Source organism: Pteronotus mesoamericanus, unplaced genomic scaffold, assembly GCF_021234165.1.
Source record: "Pteronotus mesoamericanus isolate MK-2021 breed Mesoamerican mustached bat unplaced genomic scaffold, CSHL_Meso_final contig_246, whole genome shotgun sequence".
NCBI lineage: Eukaryota > Metazoa > Chordata > Mammalia > Chiroptera > Mormoopidae > Pteronotus > Pteronotus mesoamericanus.
This window is the reverse complement of record NW_026555104.1, coordinates 7,807,633-7,830,916: the sequence shown is the minus strand read 5'-3', so window position 1 is coordinate 7,830,916 and position 23,284 is coordinate 7,807,633. Positions and strand designations below refer to the sequence as shown.

The 23,284-nt window shown below is 48.7% G+C and overlaps 1 protein-coding gene across 2 annotated transcripts in view; it reads right to left on the bottom strand.

The window, feature by feature from the left end:
- The window catches only part of ASIC2 (acid sensing ion channel subunit 2), a 910,697-nt gene that overhangs the window by 67,000 nt on the left and 820,413 nt on the right, over positions 1 to 23,284 (bottom strand). For both annotated transcript variants that reach the window (XM_054573128.1, XM_054573127.1), the window contains exon 2: positions 13,591 to 13,741. In XM_054573128.1, coding sequence (XP_054429103.1) covers positions 13,591 to 13,741 — 151 coding nt within the window. The remainder of the gene's footprint in view (positions 1 to 13,590; positions 13,742 to 23,284) is intronic.

Genomic DNA, 23,284 nt, shown 5'->3' with positions numbered 1-23,284 from the left:
GTTAAGCGGGGTCCACACGAGGCCAGCTGAGGCAGCGCAGGCGGCAAATGGCAACAGGCTAGTGGGTGGCTGTGTAGGGACTTGAGGCCAGACCTCACAGGGTTTGGGCAGGGGCAGCAAAGACTGTGACAGCCCCCTAACGGGACACAGCTGGTGTTACTGTCTAGTGTGACTGCCCTCTACTTGGTCTCTGCTGACCAAGAAATCACAGTGGCTTATCCACTGGGGACCTATTTATCTAGATGAGACCTGTCCTTGGGGCCTCACTGTTCCCCATGACCAGAGAGACAGGTCTAGTGTGTCTATTCCATATTTCAGGCAGGGCAGGGGCTGGGCCCATCCATCACTAGGCCATTCTCCCCATCCCCAAATGCCTCCTCTGGCTGCCACTAATGACTCGGTGCTGAGGCACAGCAATTCCCGAGGGACTGAAAAGTGTGTGTGTGTGTGTGTGTGTGTGTGTGTGTGTGTGAGAGAGAGAGAGAGAGAGAGGGGGGGAGAGAGAGATGGAGAGAGAAACAGGGAGGGAGGAGAGAAAGTAAAGGACAGGCCCAGGGTTTGTGATTCATGGATGCATAGAATTTTGAAGCTAGGAGAGCCCTTGACACTTTTTAAATTCAATTAACTCTCCATTGTTTGGGTGAGAAAATTGAGACTCACAGAGAAGATGGTACCCCCTGGTCTCATGACAGGTGGTGGCTTAGTAAAGCCCAGGAACCAGGTCTCTTGACTCTTGACGCTCCTTTGCCCTTTGCCAGTTGGCTAGAAGAGACGGTAGTCCCAGATGACAAGCCAATAAGGTTCCAAGCTGGACAGGGACGGAGGGGGAAGAATAGTTTAATTTATATTGGGTTTAGCGCCTATATTTTTTCATCTCAGAGTTGAGGGGAAAGCTCACTGAGCATGTGACAGTGAAAATGATAGGGACTGAGGTCCCAGCTCTAGCTCCTGAGAGCCCTGATTGAAAGGCTCTGCCAAATGCTGTTTGGGTGGCCAATTAGGGGCTCCGTCTTGGTCCTTCATGCTCTCCTGGCTTTTACAGAGAAATCCAAGCAGGCCGGGTGGGGCCATGGGGAGAGGAACAAGAAGTGTATCAAGAAAGGCACGGGCTCTGGGTCTGACTCACAGCCCCACTGCTTAACAGCTGTGTGACTTCAGGTAAGTTATATTGTCTCCCTGAGCCCTTGTTTCCTCCTTGTTGGGATGAAGGGGGCGATGATCTCCCTGCTTATTTTCAGCTCTAACATTCTTTGAGCTGGGGACCAAGTCTCCTGACCTTATTGCATCTGATTTGAATTTCCTGAAAAATAGATTTCTTAACAAAAGGCATGGCTGTTCAGCACTCCCATCAAGCCAGAGGAGTCCGATTTTCCCAAAGACAACCCTTTAAAGAATCCACAAATTGCTGCCTAGCTAAAATTGGGCGACATTCATCTTGTCCTCCCTGTCCACTCCTCCCCTCGCAGGCAGGCCCAGTGGAGCAGTATGTCCAGGTAAGAAAATCCAAACCCAGCACAGAGATGGGCACACTCATACTTGAGTGCCCACAGGTGACATTTAGAGGCTAGGCGAGCTTCTGGAGGAATTAAAATCAACGTTGCGTCCCCATGCTGGATGGGATGCAATTACGTCTGTTCTGGGCGGCATCGGGATGCAGCAGTGTTCGCACCAAGAGCCTCTGACCCAGCAGATGTTATCAAGTGGCCACAGGAGTTTGGTGAGGGCTGCAAACCCCAGCCCCCTCCTGCAGAGCCTCAAAACACACCAGCATTTTAAAGGCCCCCAGACATGCTGCAGCAAAAACATGTTACCCTCTGCTATACCAAAGCAACCTCTTCCCCCTTTTTCTGCTTTCATTTTTAAGGAACACTGGCTCTTGGTGGAAAGAGCCAAGGACCAAATCAGAAGACAGGGACTGAATTCTGAGTTCCAATACGTTTTTTTTTTTAGCCGTGAGACCATGGGAAAGTCATTCGGCATCTCAGAGACTTGCCTACCACATCTGTTAGTTAAATGGGTTAATCTGTGAAATGGTAGAACTGTTCTGTCTATGTAATAAGAGTGTATGCAAGAGGATCAGAAGATAGAATGCAGGCGGTGCACCTTGTATACTGTAGAGTGAGGCACCCATGTTGGGGAAGGAGACAGTTACTGTGAGGTCTTAGATATGCAACAGAGAAGAATGGCTACACTTAACACATTCCTGTTAAACAGAATATTTACAAAACATGCATAGGGAAGGCACCCTATGGGGAGTTGGGGCTGGTCTCATTACAAAAAGATTTATTCCAAGGATTCTTTAAATGAGTTTTCCTAGTGCATTCAGGCTCAGAGATTATAAATTATTTGCTAAGAAGGCTGCTAAGTCTGGGTGGGCGACTGGCATGCAGGAGATACCACCCTTGAAAAGCCATTGGGAGTGTCATGTCTTTGAAATTATAGGGGAAGTTGGTGGCTGATTAAGATTCTATTCATAGAAATTCTGTTTACACCCACTGGTGGCGGAAGCGAGGTACAACCAGATTGCCGAACAGATCACGTATATAGATTGCGTACGGTTACAGAATTCAAAATCATTCAAAGCATTACAGAATTCATAGCAACTTCTTGTGACTATTTTCTCAATCAATGAATATAAAAAAAAGCATGATCGTGTTCATGTAGGGCGATGCCTGAGAAATATCTGGATATTAAAAAGTCATCCTTCTATTTCCAAAGGGTGGGGAACTGTGGTCTAATTCTCACATTCGAGTGTGAGGCACCTGGGGATCATCAGTTACAATGCAGACAGTTCTACACTCCGGGTGGGACATCTGTGCCTTAGCAGAACACACCAGGCCCGTGGTGATCTGACCTCTGCCTGCCCCTGCAGCCCCAGGTCCCATCCTTGGAGCCAGCTGCTGCAGGACACCGCAGGCTGTCCTTGGCCTTCGCACCTGATTCCCCTCCCTCTCCATGGCCTCTCGCCTGCCATGGCTCGCACCCCCTCTCACTCCCACGTACTGTCCAGCCACTTGGCAAACAGGCCTGAGACTAAGACCAAAGGTCATTTCCCCTCTGAAGCCTCCCCCGAGGTACCCTCTTCCTTCCTTCCAAAACCTATTGTCCCCTCCTTTGTCCTCCATCTCTCCTCTGTCATAGCGCTTGATGAAATTTGTTTATGTGTCCCCTGACCAGACTGCGAGTGCCTGTCACTCCTTAAGCACTTTACATGAGGGCTGTGGAATCAGTAAACTTCCATCTACTACACAGTTGAAGCCTCGAGATGGTCCCAAGAGCGTGATGTATTTGAAAGCCTGGACTGGGCCTTTCCACCGCTATCTCTGTGTGCCTGGCCCACAGTAGGTGCTCTTGGCGATTTACTGACTAGGCAGACATGAACTCTGAGGTGGGTCTGTTTCAGCCACCTCCGAGATGTTCCCCTCAGACCACTGTCTGCCAGCTAGTTGTAACTAGGGCACATCTATTTTCTGCACTGCACTTAGCGGTTCTTGTCGGAATGATAAAAGCCTGGCTTCTTCTGGCTGTGCAGTGGATGCCTGACTCCAGTGGTCCTCCTGACTTATGGCATCATTTCTCCAGGCATCTGTAGGGCCCCTCCATCTGGCACAAAGGCCACCCTGAGAGAGAGCTCAGAATCCCAGCTGCCTGTCCTTGTGCTCAGGACTCTCCAGTTCAGGTCAGAGCCTGCAGCTGTACTTCTGGAGAGGTCCTCGTTGCCTGGCACCATGACCAGAGGTTTTCCTGGGAGCCGAGCTGTTGGAGAAACCATAGCAACCGTCTGCATCCACTCCTGCCGTGTCCCATTTATGATGGGGAAGAGGAAATGTGCTACCCTTGATAGTTTGTTCAGGCCTTCCAGCTACATGGAAAATTCATGATTGTTTTAAATTTAATTTTTCTTTTTATCAAATCAATATATGTACATAATTTAAAAAGCCAGACGGTATTACAAGACTGCCAATGAAACACAGCAGTTTCCTGCTCCACCTCCCCCCGGGCCGAGCTCCACTCCTCAGAGACAGCGCCTCTCAGCTGTGCCGGCTGTCCCTTCACGTGTTCCCTTTCGTGTGTTCATGGACACCGACTGCTTGAGTGATAATCTTGGTTTCTAAAAATTTTAGATTTTCTCTGCTGAATTCCTACCATGGAGATGAGGATGTAGCTTCCTCCCTGATGGGCCTCATCATGTTTGCTTGCCTTTCACCCCCCTGTACGTAGTTCTGTGACATTTTGTTTAAGCCAGTGTCCCGCTTTCACATAATTATGACTGTGACTACCCCCCAGCCTTGTAGGATATTCTGGTTTTTATTATTATTATTTTTTTGTGAAACGATTTTGTTCTTACTGTTTTTTCTCTTTGTTTGTTTGTTTGTTTGTTTGGTTTGCCAGGTTATTTATCACAGAAATGGCAAAGAAAAAAGTCAAATTCATAGACACAGAGTAGAAAAGTGGTTTCCAGGGGCTGGGGAGAAATAAGAGAGTGGGGAAAGGCTGCTAAAAGGGTGCAAACTTTCAGTTATAAGATGAAGAAGGTCAGAGAATGTAAGACATAGTGACTAGAGTTGATAACACTGTGTAGCATAAATAAAATTTGCTTAGAGAGTAGAACTTAAATGTTCTCATCAAAAAATGTATTTTGAATATATTTAAATATATTTGAATATTGGAATATATTTGAAACCAAATTCTACCTTCACATCTCATTTGTAGCTTGCTGGATATAGAATTCTACCTTGTACCATTAGGGAAATGTAAATCAAAACAATGAGATATGGCCTCATACCAGTCAGAATGGCTATAATCAAAAAGTCAACAAATAACATGTTGGTAAGGATGTGGAGAAAAGGGAACCCTTGTGCACTGGTGGTGGGACTTCAAATTGGTGCAGCCACTATGAAAAGCAATATGGAGATTACTCAAAAAACTAAAGATTGATCTACCATATGACCAACAATTCCGCTTTTGAGTACTTATCCAAAGAAAACAAAAACACTATTTGGAAAATAGATAATGCACCCCCCTGTCATTGCAGCATTATTTATAATAGTCCAGATATGAAAGCAACCTAGGTGTCCACTGATAGATGAATGGATAAAGCAGATGTGGTACATACACAAAATGAAGCATTACACAGCAATAAAAAATCTCACCATTTGTGACAACATGGACTTAGAAGGCATTATGCTAAGTGAAGGAAGTCAAACAGGGAAAGACACTTACATGTGGAATCTAAAAAAAGAAAACAAATGAACAAACAAAACAAAAACAGACTCATATAAACAGAGATCAAAGAGATGGTTGTCAGAGGGGAGGAGAGTAGGGGAATGCGTGAAAAAGATGAAGGGGAATATGGTCGGTAATACTGTGATAAGTTTCCGTGGTGACAGATGATTACTAGAATTAGGAAGGGTGACCACATTGTAAGGTATAAAAACGCAGTCACTATATTGTATATCTGAAACTAATATTACTAATATAATATTATATACTACCATCTATATTTAAATTATAAAAAGAATTCTACCCTGGAAACAAAAGCCCTCCCTCCACAATTTGAAAGCATTGTGCCATTATTTCTGGCTTCATCTTTATCTGTTAGGAAGTCCCAGGCCATTCTGATTCTAGATCCTCGGTATGTGACTTGTTTTTTCTCTTTGGAAACTTTTAAGGTTTTCTGTTTATCTCTGTTAGCCTGAATTTCAAGAATGTGTCTTGGTCTGATTGTTTTTGCCACTTACTGCAGACAGGACTTGGTGAATTCTTTTGATATGGAAAATCACACACTTTAGTTGGGAATTTTTCTTACATTATTTCTTTGGCAACACCTTCTTCTCCCTTTCTCAGGTATTTTAGAACTCCTAATAGTAGGATGTTGGACTTCCTGGATTTACCCTGTCATTTTCATATTTTTTCCTCTCCCATTTCCATCTGTTTGTCCTTTTGTTTTACTTTTCAAAAGATTTCCTCAATTTAAGTCCTTCTATGAGTTTGAAAAATGTTTGCAATTATTTTTTTAATTTCCAGTTTTTAAAACTTCTTTGAATGTTTTTTTTAATAGCATCTTATTTTAATAGCTCATATTTATGGATACAGTATCATCTCTTATCTCTTGAGAATTTTAATTAAAACAGTTTGATGCTTCTTTCTGTTCCCTGCATTTACTTTTTTATTTATCAGACACTTACATAGTGCCTACCTAATATTAAGGCACTTTTCTAAGTACTTCACAAATATTAACTCATTTCAATCTTCCTAACAACCTTACAGAATAGATAATAATGTTATTGCCATTTTACAGATGATGAAACTGAGGCCCAGGGAAGTTAAGTAACTTACCCAAGGTTACACAGTTGGTAAATTATAGAGCCAGGATTCAAACCCAAGCTCTAGAGCTTGTGCCATTAACCCTGATCTCTATTTTCTCCAAGTTTCTTTTTTGTTTGGTTGGTTTTAATTCCTTTCCTGTTAGCGGCTTCCCTTAAATGTCTGGCTTTTTGGCTGTCCATTCATTGTTAAGAGGAACTTAAAAACTGCACATATTCTTTACATATGGGAGGACTTACCAACCGCCTTCACTCTAGAGTGATCTAACCAGGCTGTTTCATTTGGAGACTCCTTGCTTTTGTTCTGTGCGGGCCTTTTCTCTTGAGTTTGTCAGTATCTCTGGAATTCTGATCAGGGGTAGGGCAGATTAGCCTGGCTGGAGGTCTCACTACTCAGTAAGCAGAGTTTCCCCTCCTCTCCTTGTTTTCTGCACAGCACCTCACCTATGCCCTCGGCTTTGCCTGGTTTGCCCGAGCCCAGAGCCTATCTGTTTCAATCATTTTCAGCTGCAAGTGGAGAAATATTTGTCTGACTGCCTTGGGCCATGGGAGGATACCTGGGGGACTTAATGGCTCCTTTTATAGACTTTTAACTAATCCTCCCAATTTTAACTCCACCTCTCTTCTCTGTCTTCAGTAGAATCCGGTGCCTTGAACCCCTGATCCTTTCTTAAGCTCCTGCGACGAGAACCGTCTGGCTTTAGTTGGCTTCCTGGTGTAAGACCCTCATCTTTCAGCCTCGTCTGCTCTGCCGAGTCGCGAGCATCTGCTTTCCATCTTCAAAAGTGTGCTGATATATACTCTTGTCTTCTCTCCCATCCACTCCACCCTTAAAACAATAAATCCTTCCTTGCCATTTGGGTGGGGTGTGGGGAGGGAGCCTCAGTAAACGCCGATGTCCAACCCCCCATGTTCCCGACTGTCCAGACTGTCATCTTCCCTGAGGCTCTGCAGCTCAGCAGGCCCGCCTGAGCCCCTAGCACCATCCCGAGAGAAGGCGGAATGGTGTTTAGCGTTGGCCTCTGTGACGTACACAGCCACAGAGCCAACCAACTCTGTTTTCATTCCGATAACATCAGTCCATGCAATGGTTTTCAAACCGGGATCCTTGGAGCCCTAGGGTTGTCATTAGGGAATGTCCTACAATGGGTCACTGTGAACATGGAGAAATCAAACTGGGGGCCCCATCTCCAGTTCAACTGGAGCAGCCTTGCCTTCTTCTGTTTTATATATTGGGGCTGTGCTAAAGCTTTTGTTCAATACAAGGATTCTGCTATGGCAAAAAAAAAAAAAAAAAAAAAAAAAATTCCCCCCAAAATAGAAAAGGACATCAACAGACCTATCATTATATGCCATTCTCTCTTCAAAGATGTCACCTGAACCTTTTTTTCCCCTTGAGCTATTTTCACGGTAGTACCTTTACAATCACATTTTGAACATTAAAGGAATGTGGTGAAAGGAGAATTGCCTTTGGGTTCACAAGTGGGTTTTCAGCTCGGTTTAGCTACTTAAGGAGGTGTGTGTTCTTAGGAGGCTCATGCAACCCCTCTGGACTCCAGTTTCTCTTTCAAAGGGGATTATAACCCTTGTTAGCAGGGTAACTGGGAGGATTCTTGGGACAGAATGTTCACAGCGCATAGTAGCTCATTGATGTTAGTGTTTTCCTCATCCAGGTCCCATCAGTGTGCGCAGCAATTTTTTCTCTCTCAACAAATATAGCAACAAATATTTATTAACCCGGTATATGTAAGTGAACCAGGCATCCAAGATCCCTAACTTCTCAGAGCATATGTTTTAGTAAAAGGGGACAGACAAGAAAAAAATCAGTAAGTAAATCGTATGGTATACTTGAAGGGGACACACGTTACAGAGCAAAGGACAAGCAGAGCAGATGAGAGAGGTGAGGAATGGGGAGGGGGAGTGTGATTTTAAATAAGGCGGCCAAGGTAGGCCTCACTGAGAGAAGACTTGATGGAGATGAGGCAGTTCGCCTGGTGGGTCTAAGGGGGGAGAATTCTAGGCGGAGGGAATGAAGAATGCAGATGCCCTAAAGTGACTGTTCCTGGAGTGTTCCAGAAGCCACAGGGAAGCTACACAGTGCGGCTACGGCCAAACGAACAAGGGGACGGAACAGGAGGTGATGAGGCAGAGGGGAATAAGAAAGGGGCGTATATATACTCTATTAGAGCACAGACTCTCAAAGTAATTCCTTTGTTCACACATATACTGTTAATTCATTTTTTACAATACTAGGATTTGGAGAAACCAAGGAGATAATATTTGATAAAAATGTATTTTGCATTGTGATGACGGCTAGAGGGAGAGGAGACAGGGAGGGGCCTTATTTGAGCCTATGTACCCAAAAATCAAGTTCACTAATGAGCTCCTTGTACACTGACTCTGGTTTCCTTAGCTGTAACTAACTCTCACCTGTCCCCCTGGTCCCTACCTCCCCCAGCATGGCCATTCACGAGACAATCTCTTGGGAACTCCTCCCAGCTGCCCTCTCCCCAGCTTCCTTAGGGCTCCCACGCTCTTCCATGAACTCACTCCCTGGTCACTGATTGGTCCAGAGGCAGGCACCTGACTGACCTGGGCCAATGACTCCCTCCCCTGTGTGTGTGTATGTGTGTTTAAAATAGGGGGGTCTTCATTAAGAGACTCAGAACAGTCTCTCGTTGGTGGTAGGATGTGTAAAATATAAAACTATTAGGAATAGGAACCATGTGTGAAAAAAATACATGTGTGAAATAAGCTTGTCTCTAGTGAGAGAAAATGAAGGGATTCGGCGCGAGGGGAGGCCAGAGAAGCAGTGAGAAACCCAAGAGGCCTGAGCCCTCTGTTCCAGTTGTTTCTGAAGCTGCATCCTTGCCCTGCTGCCGTTTGTCGAAGCTTGAAGCTCACCGCTCACCTTGGGTTCCGGAGCAATACAATTCCTTTTATGCTTAAGCTTGTTTGAATCCTGTTTCTCTCATGTGCAACCGAGATAACCCACTGCCTACTTCTTTTTTTTTTTTCTTTGAAGTCTCTCAGAGGCATCTACACAGAGCTTCATTTTTAACAACCTCCCACCTGCCCTCAGTTTAATTTCCTGTAGAAAACGCTGGCCATGACACCTGCACTTCTACAGCCCGGGACAGCTTTGCTGCCCTTTTTCTGTTCTGTGAGCTCTTCCTTGAGAAAGAAGGTTTGCACTCAAAGGCCCCTGGGAGATAAATGCTCTGTGCAATATTCCTATCTTGGAGGATTCATGATGTAGCATATTAAAGATGCCCTGTAATGAATAAATGCATTTAACTTGTCTAACCAGAGTTCCCCAGGTCTTTTTTATTCCTAGAACATGTAACATCCCAAACCCCTGACATTCCACGGGCATGTTGACTAAGTCCCCGAGCGACCGAGCCTGCTTCAGTGGCGTACTTCCAGGGCGCTCCCTGCACACGGATGTTTGGCGAGGGGACATCCTAGTGTGGGGCGCTGTCAGCCCTGAGGAAAGGACACCTTTGATCATTTTCATAGCCACCCTCTATTCCCTCAGCGTGAGCCCATTGGGCTGGGTCAACCCAAAGGGGGTGACTTTTCCTAATTCACTTAACGGTGCCCAAAGTCCTTTCGGTCAGTCAGAATTACACCAGAAGGGTGGCTCCCTCATTGCTTCCTTAAATTTCTGAGAGATGGAACTGTCCACAAGGCAAGGCAAGAATGAATCAGAGACTCTGCTTTGGGCAGAATGACATGTCCAAGGTGTTGAGGTGCTTTAGGACCCCTGTTCCAGCTATGAGACATTTACAATGTTCTTTGCCTCTGGGACAGTGTGACTGTCCCCCCGGAGATGGGTTGTCATTATCATGCTTCTGCTGCCTACGGTGTGCAGAGAGCTCTCATCTGATCCCTTCGGCCGTCTTGTAAAAGTGACAGGTTTTACTTGTTTTATTGCCTCTGTTTTACAGGTGAGGTAACGGAGGCTCAGTCACATGTCCTCAGTCACCCAGACAGCAATGGAAGAGCTGGAGACTGGACCCAGGGTCTGTCTCTATAACGCTACTTCCCTGCCCTACTGTACTGCTTCTGTCGTAGCTGTATGTGGCCACTCCATAGACACATTTCAATGAATTTCCAGAGCACACCTCTCGTTCTTCAGCAGGTGCGTAGGTCTCCCTCCCACCCACATGGAGCTCACCCCTCGTGGGCCCAGGAAACCAGCAGCGTTGGGTGGCCAGCCTCGTCGAGGGGCAGCTCAGTGTTCAGCGACTTCTCAGCCCAGGGGAAGGCACAGCGGAGGCACTGAATGTAAGGATTCAGGAGGCCTGGCTTTGTGGCTCTGGCGGGGTAGGTGCAGGGCAGTCACTAACTTCAGCCTCCTTCCCCGGCCACTGGGGACACGGAGCTCTTCCTTCCACTCAAGGTTGTGGTGAGGGGAAAGCCAGGGACGAGGAACATCTCGGCTGCCCAGGAATGGGGGAGGAAGCCGCAAAAACAAAAATCCAAGAAGCAGTCTGACACTGTGTAGTCCGATAGGGTAGCCGTAAGCCCTCTGTGGCAATTAAAAGTTACTAAAAGGGAAATGTTATGAAAAATCAGCCCCCCATTCTCACTGGCCATACTTACAATGCCCAGTAGTGCCTATGGTACTGGACAGACAGAGGCCATTTTCATTGCTGCAGAAGGTTTTACTGGACAGTGCCGATCAGTTTCTTCTCTAATTGGTTTCTTCTGGCCCCCATCCTTGCTTTAATGATCTCTCCCCTTCTTCACGTAGCCTCAGTGGAAACGGTGTAAGTGAAAATCCGGTCTGTCACGTAGGGAGACCTGCTGCAGAGGGGAATGGCGTTCTATGGATTCTGTGGGCAAGTCTGGTTTCCTGAGGAGATGAGAAGCTCCTGAGAGGTGGGGTCTTTGTTTCCTGTCCTCTGCAACCCTGACAAACCCTTGCATGATGTCAGGCACTTTGCAGGCCTTCAGTCACCACTACAAATTGTCCTCAGTTGGTATTGCTCATGGTTCACCGGGCTGACGGGCAGTCAAGAAGCTTGGGTCAGCATAGTCCTTGCTTGGCCATAGCCCTTGCGTGGCTTCCAGGATGTCCGTGCTTTTGGCCTGGCTTCAGCTCTCCCTCCTCAGGGGATTGAGGGACGTTATCTGGAACAGATGATCTCAAAGGTTCTTTCCTGCTTTGCCCAGCTATGGCTTCAGGAGGCAGAACGCAGCTTCCCTGGGGTGGACCCAAGGGTTGGAGCCTCTTCTGTCAGCGGCTGGTGCAGAGACCCAAGACCAGACCCCACAGGACTTGTGCCATGTGAAGATGTCTGAATGGTGGTGTCTAGTATTACGAGTGTGAGAATGTGGTGTGCAAGTAGGACAGTGTGTGTGTGTGTGTGTGTCTAGACATGTGCCTTTGCTCTTCAATCAAGGTGGCAGGGGAGGGAAAGCCAACACTACCATGGAAGGGCATCATTAACTTCTCGTCGGGCTTTGGGGGTGGGGTCTCCAGGACTCATGTTTATTTCCTCATTGCTCTCCATTCCCACAGGTGGTTCATAAGTAAATAGGTTCTGGTGTTTACAAGGCAGGGTCACTCTCTGGAACAAGATCCAGCTCCCAGGACGCAGGGTTATCTACAGGCCCCTGTGGTCATGGTCACAGGGCACAAGCTGGCCTCCAGGAGGTCTTGGGGGACCAGGCTCTGCTGGCCAGCATTCAGGGCTGCCAGAGCCTGGTGGTAACCCACACTTCCATCCATGTGCCGAAGGGGAGGGGCACCCGACTTAGAACAGTAGGTGGGATCCGCTAAGTGTTTCCTTAGTAGCAAGCAGCAGATGGGGTTCGGAGGGCCTGGGGTGTGAGGTGAGCTGCCAGAAGGCATTACTGGAAGGACAAGTGTGGTGAAGGAGCAGGAGAACTAACTCTAAGATGAGGCAAGTGTCTGCACTCCCCTCTCTTCCACGGTGACAGGAGGGAGGAAGTGGTGGCGGGAGAGAGCCTGGAGTTTGCAGCCAGTCAACCCGGGGGTAGAAACTTTGCTGCCAGAGAAGCCCGGAGGGCCTGGGCGCGGGGAGGGCTGGGCCTCACAACTGGAAGGACTGGCTGCAGGGATCACAGGGCGGGGGCTGCAGGAAGTCGGGGCTGGGCTGCTTGGCCTCCATCGCTCCACACTCCCCCCTCCAGCTCCAACCTGAGGGCCCGAGGCCTCCCTCCCGCTGGAACCTTATCTCCCCCTCCACCCTCTCCCTTGAGGCCCCTCCTCAAGTCCATCTCTCGGCCCCTTCCCCACTCCTAATCGTTATGCCCCGAACACAGCAGTAGTCTTATTTGGGTCTCTTTTGCATCCATAGTCCCACTCTTGGGCACCTTTGTACTTTCTCCACTTGGTGGAATTCTAGAGGGGGCTGGCATCCCTGAGCTTTCTGGTTGCATCACTCCATCTCTGCTTCTGCCTTCACGTTGCCTTCTCCTCCGTCTGGCCTTCCCGCCCCCCTCTCGTGAGAACCCATCTGTATAATGCAGGGTCACCTCTGGACCCCCGTTCAAATGCCCCACGCACTGGGATGCTTTCTCCGAACCTTCCTGCCCCTACTCCCAGGTGGAGGTCACCGTCCCTCTACAGCACCGGGCACCTCGTGTGTCTTCTCCAGGTTGTGATCAAGGACTCAGTCTTTTTCACCTTAAGGTCCGTACTTTGGGATAATGAATCGTTTGTTGAATAAATAAATGAATAAATAAATTCAGGAAATAAGCTTTGAAACCTGTACACACCTGGGCCCCCAGGAGCTCACACAGGCGTGGTGCCGGCCCCCGAGTGTCTACCCTTTGGCTTCCCCACACTGCACAGCCCCTCCCCCTTCCTCCAGCAAGAGGAGCCTGCTTTCCTTGCCGCTGGGCCTTCCAGCTGGGTTGGGATAAGCAATATGGCTGGGAGAGGAAGGGGCTGGTCCATCCCTTCCTATTCTCCTGAAATCAGGCCAATAACTGCACACCCACACCTGCTGCTTCAAACCGTTCTCCATGGCTCCTCCCAGCCCCTCTCCTCACCCTAACTGCCTTTCCTTTCTGATACTCCCATCATCTGCCCCTCTCTCATCTAGCGAAATCCAAGGAAACTCATCCCAGGGCATGCCCAGGACACCCTTATCATTCGCTGGCATGCCACCAACCCCTTGGTTCTTCAAAGGGTGGGCCAAGACAGCCCACCTAAGACAAACCAGTCTTTCGAAGTCCTGCACCCCTCCGCCATCCCCCACTGCCCAGGTCCATGTGCCCAGCTCACCTGTCTCTCCCCAGATGGGCAGGTACTCATCTTGCTGAATGTCCAGCATGATCTCCAGCCCGTTGCCTGTCCCCCCCTTGACCGTGGTGAGCAGAGGTTTGCCATCCTCGCCTGAGTTAAACATGTAACACTTCCCATATTTTGTAAACACCTGAAGGAGAGAAGAGAGAGAGAGAGAGAGAAGGACATGGGTGACTTCGGACTGGGCTCCGGAGACGGATGAGACCCCCGAAATCCAACTACAAGCCAGAGTCCCCACAACCCATCACAATCAACCCCTCCTGGGGACCAATGACTCCTCACCCTGGCTAATGGCTTTTTGCACAGCAGGATTCTGGCATCAAAGAACAAATCTGGACACACTTTGGGGTTTTTTTTGCAATACGATCTGGTCTTTTCTCCCTCTGTATGCTCGCTCTGTCCATGTCCAAGGGTCAAACATTGTTAGTAAGCTCTTGACCCTCCAATCTGCACCTCTGGCCCTGAGGTCTTTCCTGGGCTCCAGACACACTGATCCCGTTGCCTAATAAGCATGACCTTAGGGGGCCCACAGACCAGACCGTAGACACTCAGCATGTCCCTGTGGGAGCAAGTCCTCCTCAGGCTTCCCACCTTCCAGGTGGTTCTCTCAAATTCCTGTCCCAGGAAACAGCATCACTCCCTGAGAAGGGGCTCAAGCCAGACCCTCAGAGTGGCGGTCCAGGCTTCCAGATGTGCTCGACCCCTCACAACGGATGTGTTACCCATGAAATTCTCTCTTCTGCTCATTATAGCAGTCCTCGGGGGGGCTAAGTTCGTTAGCCAAGTTCAGGGACTATATACAATAGTGATGATAAAGCCCAGTTCTTTGAAAAAGCATGTTCCAGCTGTTCCACCATGAAGTCCAAAGAGTGGGGCTTATCTGCTTTGAAATAGGGACTCAGAGGCATTTCATTTTGTATAGCGGAGAAAAATGCTTCTTCGTCACCCTCATGTCCAATTAACCAGCAAGGCCTGTCGACACTGCCTGTACAACCATCTTGCACTGTTCCTTTTGTTTTCTGCATGGCTATAGCTTAGGGCCCTACCCTTCTTTGCCTGGGCCGCTGCGCTTTCCTCGCTGGGTTCCTGGATTCCAGACACCCTTCTCTAGCCTGTCCTTTAAGTTAACTGTGGTTCGCTCTTTCTGACGTGCAAACCTGATCTTGTTTAAAATCCTGTGTTTAAAACCCACCAGGGCTCTTCATCCCCCTTAGGCTAAAACCCAGGTCCTCCATACCCAGCCTTCTGCAATGCTGCTTCTGCCATGCCTCCACCTACGGTTTCCCATCTGAGTCCTTGGAAATCCACTAGGAGGTAACCTTTGTGGGCTCAGGAACTACACCTGCTGAGGTATTTATCCCTACTGGCTAGCACAGTGCCTGGCACAGGGGGGTCCTCCAGAGAATATGTGTTGAATGAATGAATGAGTGAGTGAGTGGGTAGGTAGGTGGGGGGAGCCAGATCAAACACCTTACAGCATCCCCAGATGTGCCCTGCCGATTTACACACTTGTAGCTTTCTATTTGCTGCTTCTGCTGCCAGGAATCCTCTCCTTTCTCTTCCTGCCCTGACAACCTCTGGCTCTCTGCCTGGGCAACCTCTCGCTGTTCTCCAAGGCTGGACTGATGCACCGCCTCCTCCAGGACACGTTCCTGAGGCCCCGGATCAAGCTGGGTTTGCTGAACCCCCCTCCCGCCCCGTTCCTCTTATTCCTTCACCCTGGCAGCTATCACATGCTACTGAGTAGTTTTGTTCTACATCTTTCTTGAACTTGACTCTGCCATTCATTTCTGAATCCCAGCCCATAGTACCTTGCCTTGCACACAGTAGGTGCTCAGTCCACGTTTGCTTGATGAATGCACAATGACAAAGATACAGTGTGATGATGTGGGAAAAGTCCAGGGCAAGGAATCCAGAGACCTTTGTTCAAGTTCGATGCTGCCACTTATTAGCTGTGTGACTTAAGGTGAACTAAATAAACCCTCCAAGCCTCAATTTCCCCATCTATGACATGGCGGTTCTGGTCCTTGCCTTAGCTACTTTTCAAGGTTATTGAGAGGATCAACTGAGGTTATACATGCAAAAGTGCTTTGAAACTATAAAAGTTTTCTCCAAATGCTGTGGTTATTATGATTACATAACTGCTTTGGAACCTCGAGTGGAAGTCAAATTACAGCTGGCAAAATTGGCTGGAAGGGAGCCAGGCCAACTGTATTGGATCCCTGTAGCCACTGAAATCTGGGGCTGGGTTGCCTCCCTGACCACGCTCCACGGCACTGACCTTTCCTGACTGCGGAGCCCACACAGATGATCTCTAGCCCCCCAACTTTCAGTACGGGGCAGGTAAATAGCAGGCATGAGTGCTGGAGGCTGCCTTTCTCATGCTGATCTTGACGGCTGTATGTCAGGAAGTAAGAGTGGCCTCCACCACCGCCAGGCACTCTGCTGGATGCTTACCTATGCTGTCTCATTTAACTCTAGCAACTGTGATCCCGGGTGGCTAATGCTGCACCCATTGTAGAGATGAGGAAACCAAGGCCCAGAGAGGTTAAGTGACTTGTCTAAGAACACACATCTCTTAAGCAGAGAAGCTAGAATTCAAATCCATGTCTGTCTGATTCTAATGCACGTGCTCTTTCTGGGTGCGTTGTCCTGCTTCTTTGGCATCGGGATGTTTTTGAGCCATATGCTCTTCCTTTCTGCCTTGCTTTTTCTATCAGCCAATCAATATTCACACGCATATGCTCCTACTATGAGCAAGGGTTTGGGGATCTCAAAGAAGCACAAGCCCTACTCCCTGCCTTCAAAATCTACAGGAAGGGTCGGCAAAACAACAGATTGTGCATTTTTCTTCACTGTACAAAATGAAATGTCTCTGAGTCTCTGGCAGCCGAACTATTTCAAAGCAGATAAGCCCCACTCTTTGGGCTTCATGGTGGAACAGCTAGCTGGAACATGCCTTTTTAAAGGACTGGGCTTTATCATCACTATTGTATACAGTCCCTGAACTTGGCTAACGAACTTAGCCCCCCCGAGGACTGCTATAATGAGCAGAAAAGAGAATTTCATGGGTAACACATCCGTTGTGAGGGGTCGAGCACATCTGGAGTGACTTCCGGGGATGCTCCAATAGAGGGCTTTCTTTGTAGACCCACCAAATAACTTTTTTGGTTCCAAATTGTTTATAATATTAATTTTCTATCTATATAAAGAGATATATAAGTAAAAGTACTTTTTGGTTTAGCACCAGATCATTGCAAATTCTAGGCCTTCCCTCCCCCTCTCTTTGGCACTTGAACTTCAGAATACTGGGCTGGGACTAGAATATGCCGTCGACTCCTGGGGTCAGCTGTGATCCCAGCCCTGCCACAGCCATGCTGGGTGGCAGTGACGGAGCTGTTGACTCTCTCTGTGCTTCTGAGGGTGATGACGGTGTATGAGAACTCAAGAGAGACGATTATCTTGTCCACCTACCTGACTTTATAGCTAAGGAACTAGAGACCTGAGAGAGAAGAAGTGACTTGCCCAAGGTTAGGCAGCAACAATGTATCCATTTGGAACATGGGCTCCTCCTTCAACCTATTTCCTTTATACCAGCCTCCCTCAGTTTGCCCACCTACAAGAGGAGATGGAGGATATAGGGCATTGCTAACTTCCGCTGATCCCCGAGCGCCTGCTCTCTGCGGGCACTGGGCTGGCAAAATCCTCCTGAATCAAAGTTTTTCCCTGTTGAGGAGGCAGCAGATAGGCCCTTGGGAGCGTAGAGACTTGCTCCCCATCCTTGATGCCCCCAACAGTCCCCGTCCTCCCCCTAAGCCCAGGTGGCAGCTCCTGCCAGTGCCTCTGTGTCAGCCCCACTTTCTTGCTCCTTTCCTGTGCGGACAGGTGCTGGGGAGACGCCCCAAGGTGCCACGTGCGAACTGACGCCAATCAGAGCGTGGTGAGGGGTGGCGGCACCCAGAGCGGCAGGGCAGGGAGCCGAAGGGTGACCGCAGCCGTGCCTGAGAGACAGCCAAGCGACAGTCGATAAAAACCAAGTTCTTTATCAAGTCAGAACCACCGTTTAGAGGCCTGACACCATTCTGTGGCTTCCTGGTGCATTTAAGACCAAGTCCCACATCCTCACTGGGCCTCCCATGGCTCAGCCGGGGCCCCTTCTCTCCCCTCTCTCACATACTTCAAACACACTGACCTCTTCAGCTCTTAACATTTGCAACGAGCTCATCCCCCTACGGGGTCTTTCTATATACTGTTTCTTCGACCTAGAATGTTCTCCCTACACCCTTTGCCTAGCCAACTTGTGATCAAGTCTTGGCTTAAATGCCACATCCCCAGAGGCCTCTCTTCACCACCCCGCCCCTGCCCCCAGCCTCCATTTAAACTGGGGCTCCTTGCTATACAACCTCACACCACTGCTTTTCTCCTTGATAGCGCATATCAAAGTACGTAACTAGATTATTAGTTGGTCGTGTCTTACCCTAAACTGTAAGCTCCAAGAAAGCAGAGACTGTGTCTGTTCTGTCGAATGAATGGGCTCCAAGGTGCTGCTATCCCCCACCCTGCTGTCCACCTCCGGGAGGCGCCCTCGGGTGCCGGCCGACCAGCCTGACGTGATTCTGGTGGGAGTTCAGGCTGACGCCTGTCCAACTCCCCTCCCATCCATCGCTTTCTCTGCTGTGGCCTTCTCACCTTCCCCGTTAATTGTACGGAAGCATTTTTGCTTGCTTCTCTGTGACGGTATTAGAGGAAATAATCCTGCCTGGAACTAAGACAGTTTACCTTCATGGGAGCTGGAGAAGGGGCTCAGACACAGCAGGGCACCCTTCGCTAGCCTCCTGCCCGCCCCGCTGAGCTTCAGCTCTGCCTGGCTTTTCGGAGAGGATTATTTTCCTCTCCACTCAACATCAAAGGCCTGAGGGCTATTTACATATGGTGCGGCTTTGCTGTAAACTTGGACCAAGACTCAGCTCTCCCTCCCTACTTCAGGGCATAATGATGTGTAAGAGTAACACACGCTTCAAATTTATGCCTCATCGCCCCCAGTCAGAAAAGAATTTATTTAAGTCCAGACTGTTAGGTGGAGCTCCAGACTGTTTGGTGGAGCTCGCTGCTTCTTCAAACCTGCCATTCTCCCGGGCATTTCTCTGCTCTCCGCTAAGTGCTGGCAACCCCGCTGTGGCCGGCAGGGCTGAATTTGTGGGGTTGCTAAGAGTCCAGAACTTCCCTTAGTTGGAAAAATGTGTAAGAATTAATGGTGCACACTTCAAACCTGGATCTCTAGGAGTGACGAGGGATCCTGAGGTAAAAATGAGGCATGACGGTCATCTTCCTTGCTAGCATTTTGCATCAGTTCAGAGACTGCATTTACTTCAACTACTCAATGGCCCCATGAAGTTGGAGCAAAAGAAACAGACAATTCCTGAGCCTCTACTTTTTCTTAACTGCAGATTGGGTGAGATGATCTCGCTGTGTGCTTGTAGGGACCAAATGTGAGAATGGAAGCAGATTTGTTTGGAAGATTGCATAAGAAATATCTTTACTAGCTCTGAATCCATAGTGGGGGTAGGGGGTGGTGGGTAGTTACTATGTTTCTCCTTTCCAGCACAAGACAGGTAAGTTTTTTGGATGACAGGGGAGGTTAGACGTGAACTAAAGAATGGGGGTATTGAGGGGTCCTGTCTGTTTACATCTCCACAATAGCAAGCTCACCTCCAAGTAGTTAGAGGGGCTGAAAACCACCATGTGCCACCAATTGCTTATTCCTGGATGATGGTAAGCCTGTTGCTAGAAGCCCATGGAGTTCTGTAGGAGAGGGAGATGCTCTGATACTTACAAAGCATTGTGAAGATCTAGATTTAAATGTCAACAGCTGCATTGTATCCAGCTATTGGTACAGTGAATAGACACCACTGATCTGAAGTTGGCACATTCTAAATCAGAGAAACATGGATGTGGGGACAGGGAGAGGGCCTCACTGCTTTCCAGGAGCTAAGTCACCAGCTGGCTTTGCTGACCTCCCTGGAGTGCCATTCACTTTGCATTTGCCATGACTAATTTCTGCAACAGCCCCATCAGGTTGTTATCATCACTCCCATTTTACAGGTAAGAAAACTGAGGTCCAGAGAGACTGAGCCAGATCACAGAGCTGGTAAGTGGAGAACTGAGGGCGAAATCCATCTTTGCCTAATTCTAAAGCCTGTGCTCCTCACCCCCGCCCCCCATCCCCTCTAGCTGCGGCTCACGCTCACACACCTCCCCAACCAGCTCCCTTCCTGGGAGGTGGGTTTGGTGTTTTCCTAACACTGCAGCTCTCTCACTCGGTAGTGGGGGAGGTGCCTCTCACAGTCAGGGAATCCTGGAAGAATGCAGGCACAAAAATATTATTGTCCAAACACCTCGTCTGCGCATGGAGAGTATAAGGCCCCGAGAGGTGAAGCGATCTGCCCTGGATCACACAGCTGGTTTGCGGGCGGAGTTGAGGTTTGACCCGCATGTGGTGACATGGGTCAGTGCTCTTCTTCTAAAGCCTTCTGCCGGCGCATGCCGTGGGCTGCAGAAAATGGCCAGGCTCCCCTTCCCAGGGCATCACAACCAGGAATAAGAGAAAGACTGGTAACTGCTGCTGGCCCAGGTGCTGGCATCCAGGTGCAGCGTGGCCTCTTGGGGGCAACCTGCCTTACAGAGTCTGGGAAATGTAAAGTGGAGCCCTTGCTGGGAAGATGAGGAAAAGCTGGTACTTAGGAAGACACAGTTTTCTGGTCCAATTAATAACGCAACCAACGTTTCTACACCGTGAATCTATTTAAGAAAGTAAATTATATATAAGCTCCCTTTTGGACTGCTGAAATACCCACTTACCAGCACACAACTGGGCCTGCAAGCTTCAAACCTTCCAACCCATTCATTAATCCTGACCTTTAGGGCTTCTCCTAGGCAGTGGGTTTCTTATCTTCTTTTGCTTACTTCTCTTGAAGGAAATGAAACTGTACGGCTCTAAGATGCCTCTAAAATCAACCTTTTTTTCCTCCCTAAGTTGATTGAATTTTCTTTTTATTGAGTTAGGGAAATTTCTCATTAGGCTGTTTGCAAAATAATGTGCATGTCAAAGCCATCCATTTAGTTTCATTTGTTTTGTTTTTTTCTAATTCCTCAAACACATTTTATGCAACTGGGAAGTGAGAAAGTCTGTCAAATGGGTTTCCAGGTGTCCAGTAAACAAAACGAATCTGCCTTTTGTTTTCCAAATTTGCAATTAACATGTTTGGAAATTAAATAGCGCAGAGGGATATAAGTGTAAGGAGGCCGCCATGAATGGCCAACTCTCTGACGGCAAAGATCATATCATTCAAATATCCACCTGCTCAATCATCTGTTCCTGCACCAGGCATTTCTGACCACCTACTATGTTCCAAGGACTGCTGCGCAACTGTGACCCACACGTTCCCCACAATAACGTTAAAAAAGCAATTTCAACAAACACCCATAAAAGCACCTCCACTTGGCAAGGGAAAGAAGGAAATGAGGGACACAGCTCCTTTGCAACCACTTGTCCCTTTTTTCAATCAGGGGACCACCATCCCTCTCAGGACACCGTTAATATCATTCTCCCTAGAGGCTACTTTTCTGGAGGGAAGAGAAGAATGAGGAATCATTGAGCATTTACCACGAGTTGGAAACGGTGCTGATTGCTTCATACGCCTTCTATCTTTTAAGGCCCGTCAATGTAGATGTTATTCTCCCCAATTTGTGGATGCAGAAACTGAGGCTCTTAAAGGATAAATGCCTTGTCTAAGGTCCTACAGCTAGAGAGTGGTTCTCCTGACTTTTCCCTCTTTGTATTTGGGTGGTTAGAAGAACGGTTAGCAATATCTGAATGTATGATGTGCTAACAGAAGCCCCCTCCTGCATGCCCCTCTACCCATCTGCTGGGATGTGACATTTCTGTGCCAGTTTCACTAAGAGGCCCCTCTGGTCTCTTCTCTCCAAGCCTGAAGTGCAGCCCAGGCCTTTTCTGCTGGGCAGCTGTCCAGACAGCTTCAGAGGGTGCAGGAGGAGATGTGCGAGCACAACGTGGAAGAAAAGAGCAGCGAGCAACTGAAAATCTGTCTGTCAGCTGGGAAAACAGCACCAAAGCTACGGGTAATTCTGAGTGTTTGCCTTCAGTTCAAACATTTTGTGAGCAAAGGTTCTATTGGCGGACGGCTCACGGAGGCAGAGGGAAACCTGAAGGCGTTCCAGGTGGTGTTCATCTGGAAAGTTGTTCAAAAGGCCAGACCTCTGCTGATGAATTGCTCCTGACACCTCAGATGTGGGGAACCAACTTTCAAGTTGGACAGAAGCTTGGCTGGTGGGAGTCTGTGCTCGCTGGAAGTTTCAAACGGAACTCAACGACAGCTTGGTTGCTCTTTCTGCTGAAGCCCTCCACGCTTGTCTCCTGTGCAGAGAATTTTCTTTTCTGGATTCCCATACCTGGTCCCACACCAGGCACACAGTAGGCACTTAGTGGGAGGTGTCTGGGCAAGAGAAAAAGTCAGGCGTGGAATTGGGAACCAGGCAGCGCCAGCTTCCAGTGCTGGCTCTTCACTGATTTAGCGAAGACATTTCATCCCCTTTGGATCTTGATCTCTCATCTCGGAAATGCTGGTAAGAGTACCTTCCAATAGAATTAGGGTAAAGATCAAAAGGGCTATCGTGGTCTGAAAGCATTTTGTGGGGAAAAAAAAATCTTCAGCCCAGGCAGAAAGCGTTCCTGTTTGTGGCTTGCATCTTGCCTGAGTCCCAAAGGAGCAGGGGAGGGAGAGAGCTGTTGTCTGGCTGTATAAACTAGAGCTGAGATGCCATTCCATCTGGGACTGTGTTTGTGGCTCATCCATTCATTCATGTAGCAAACATCTATGAACACCTCTTGTGTTTTAGGCACTGTCCCAGGCGTGGTGGATGCAGAGATGACTCACCCTGTGAGGAACCAGCTTGCAGGGAGGCTGGCCAGGCAGACTGAGGCTGGGTGGTGCCAAGGGCGGGGGAGTGCAGAGCGGGAAGCTGCCTGGGGGGCAGCGATGAGAGCACGTGGGAGCTGTGGCAGATTCTCCCTGGGGACAGCAGTGGGTGCCACCACTGGTTTTTAGCGAGTTGAGACAGATCCCCTGGACTGGCTCCTGGTCTTAGCAGGCCCATGTTGGTGCTGTCAGGAAGGCCAGTGGCGCCAGTCACAGCTTCTGGCTACCTGCTGGGCCCCACCCAGCTGCCTGTCATCCTGGCTGCCTGCTGCTTCCAGAACCTAATACCCCAGCTGGACGCCTATGGGCTCTACTAACAGGCAGGCGGGACTTTTGGGAGAACACAGTCTTTGGAGTTACATTGTCCTGGCTGAACACCTACTATGGGCCAGACACTGTCCATAATGATGAATGGAGCTTAGCTGTCAGATAGCAAGTACCTATTAATAGAGATGCAGTGACTGGGAGAAGGTGGCATCTGGTTCTCTCCAAGGAAAGCTGTGCCCGTCCCAGAGGCTCCGCGCCTGGGTCTCTGACCTGCCCACTGTCAGTAGGGCCAGTGTACACGGATTAATAAAAAGAGCACACGGCTGGCCAGGCACGGCTGACTCTGAAGACAGAAGCCTTAGCTGCGGGGCGCAGGACTCAGGAGGGGCTCCCTGCCTTCCAGGAGGGCA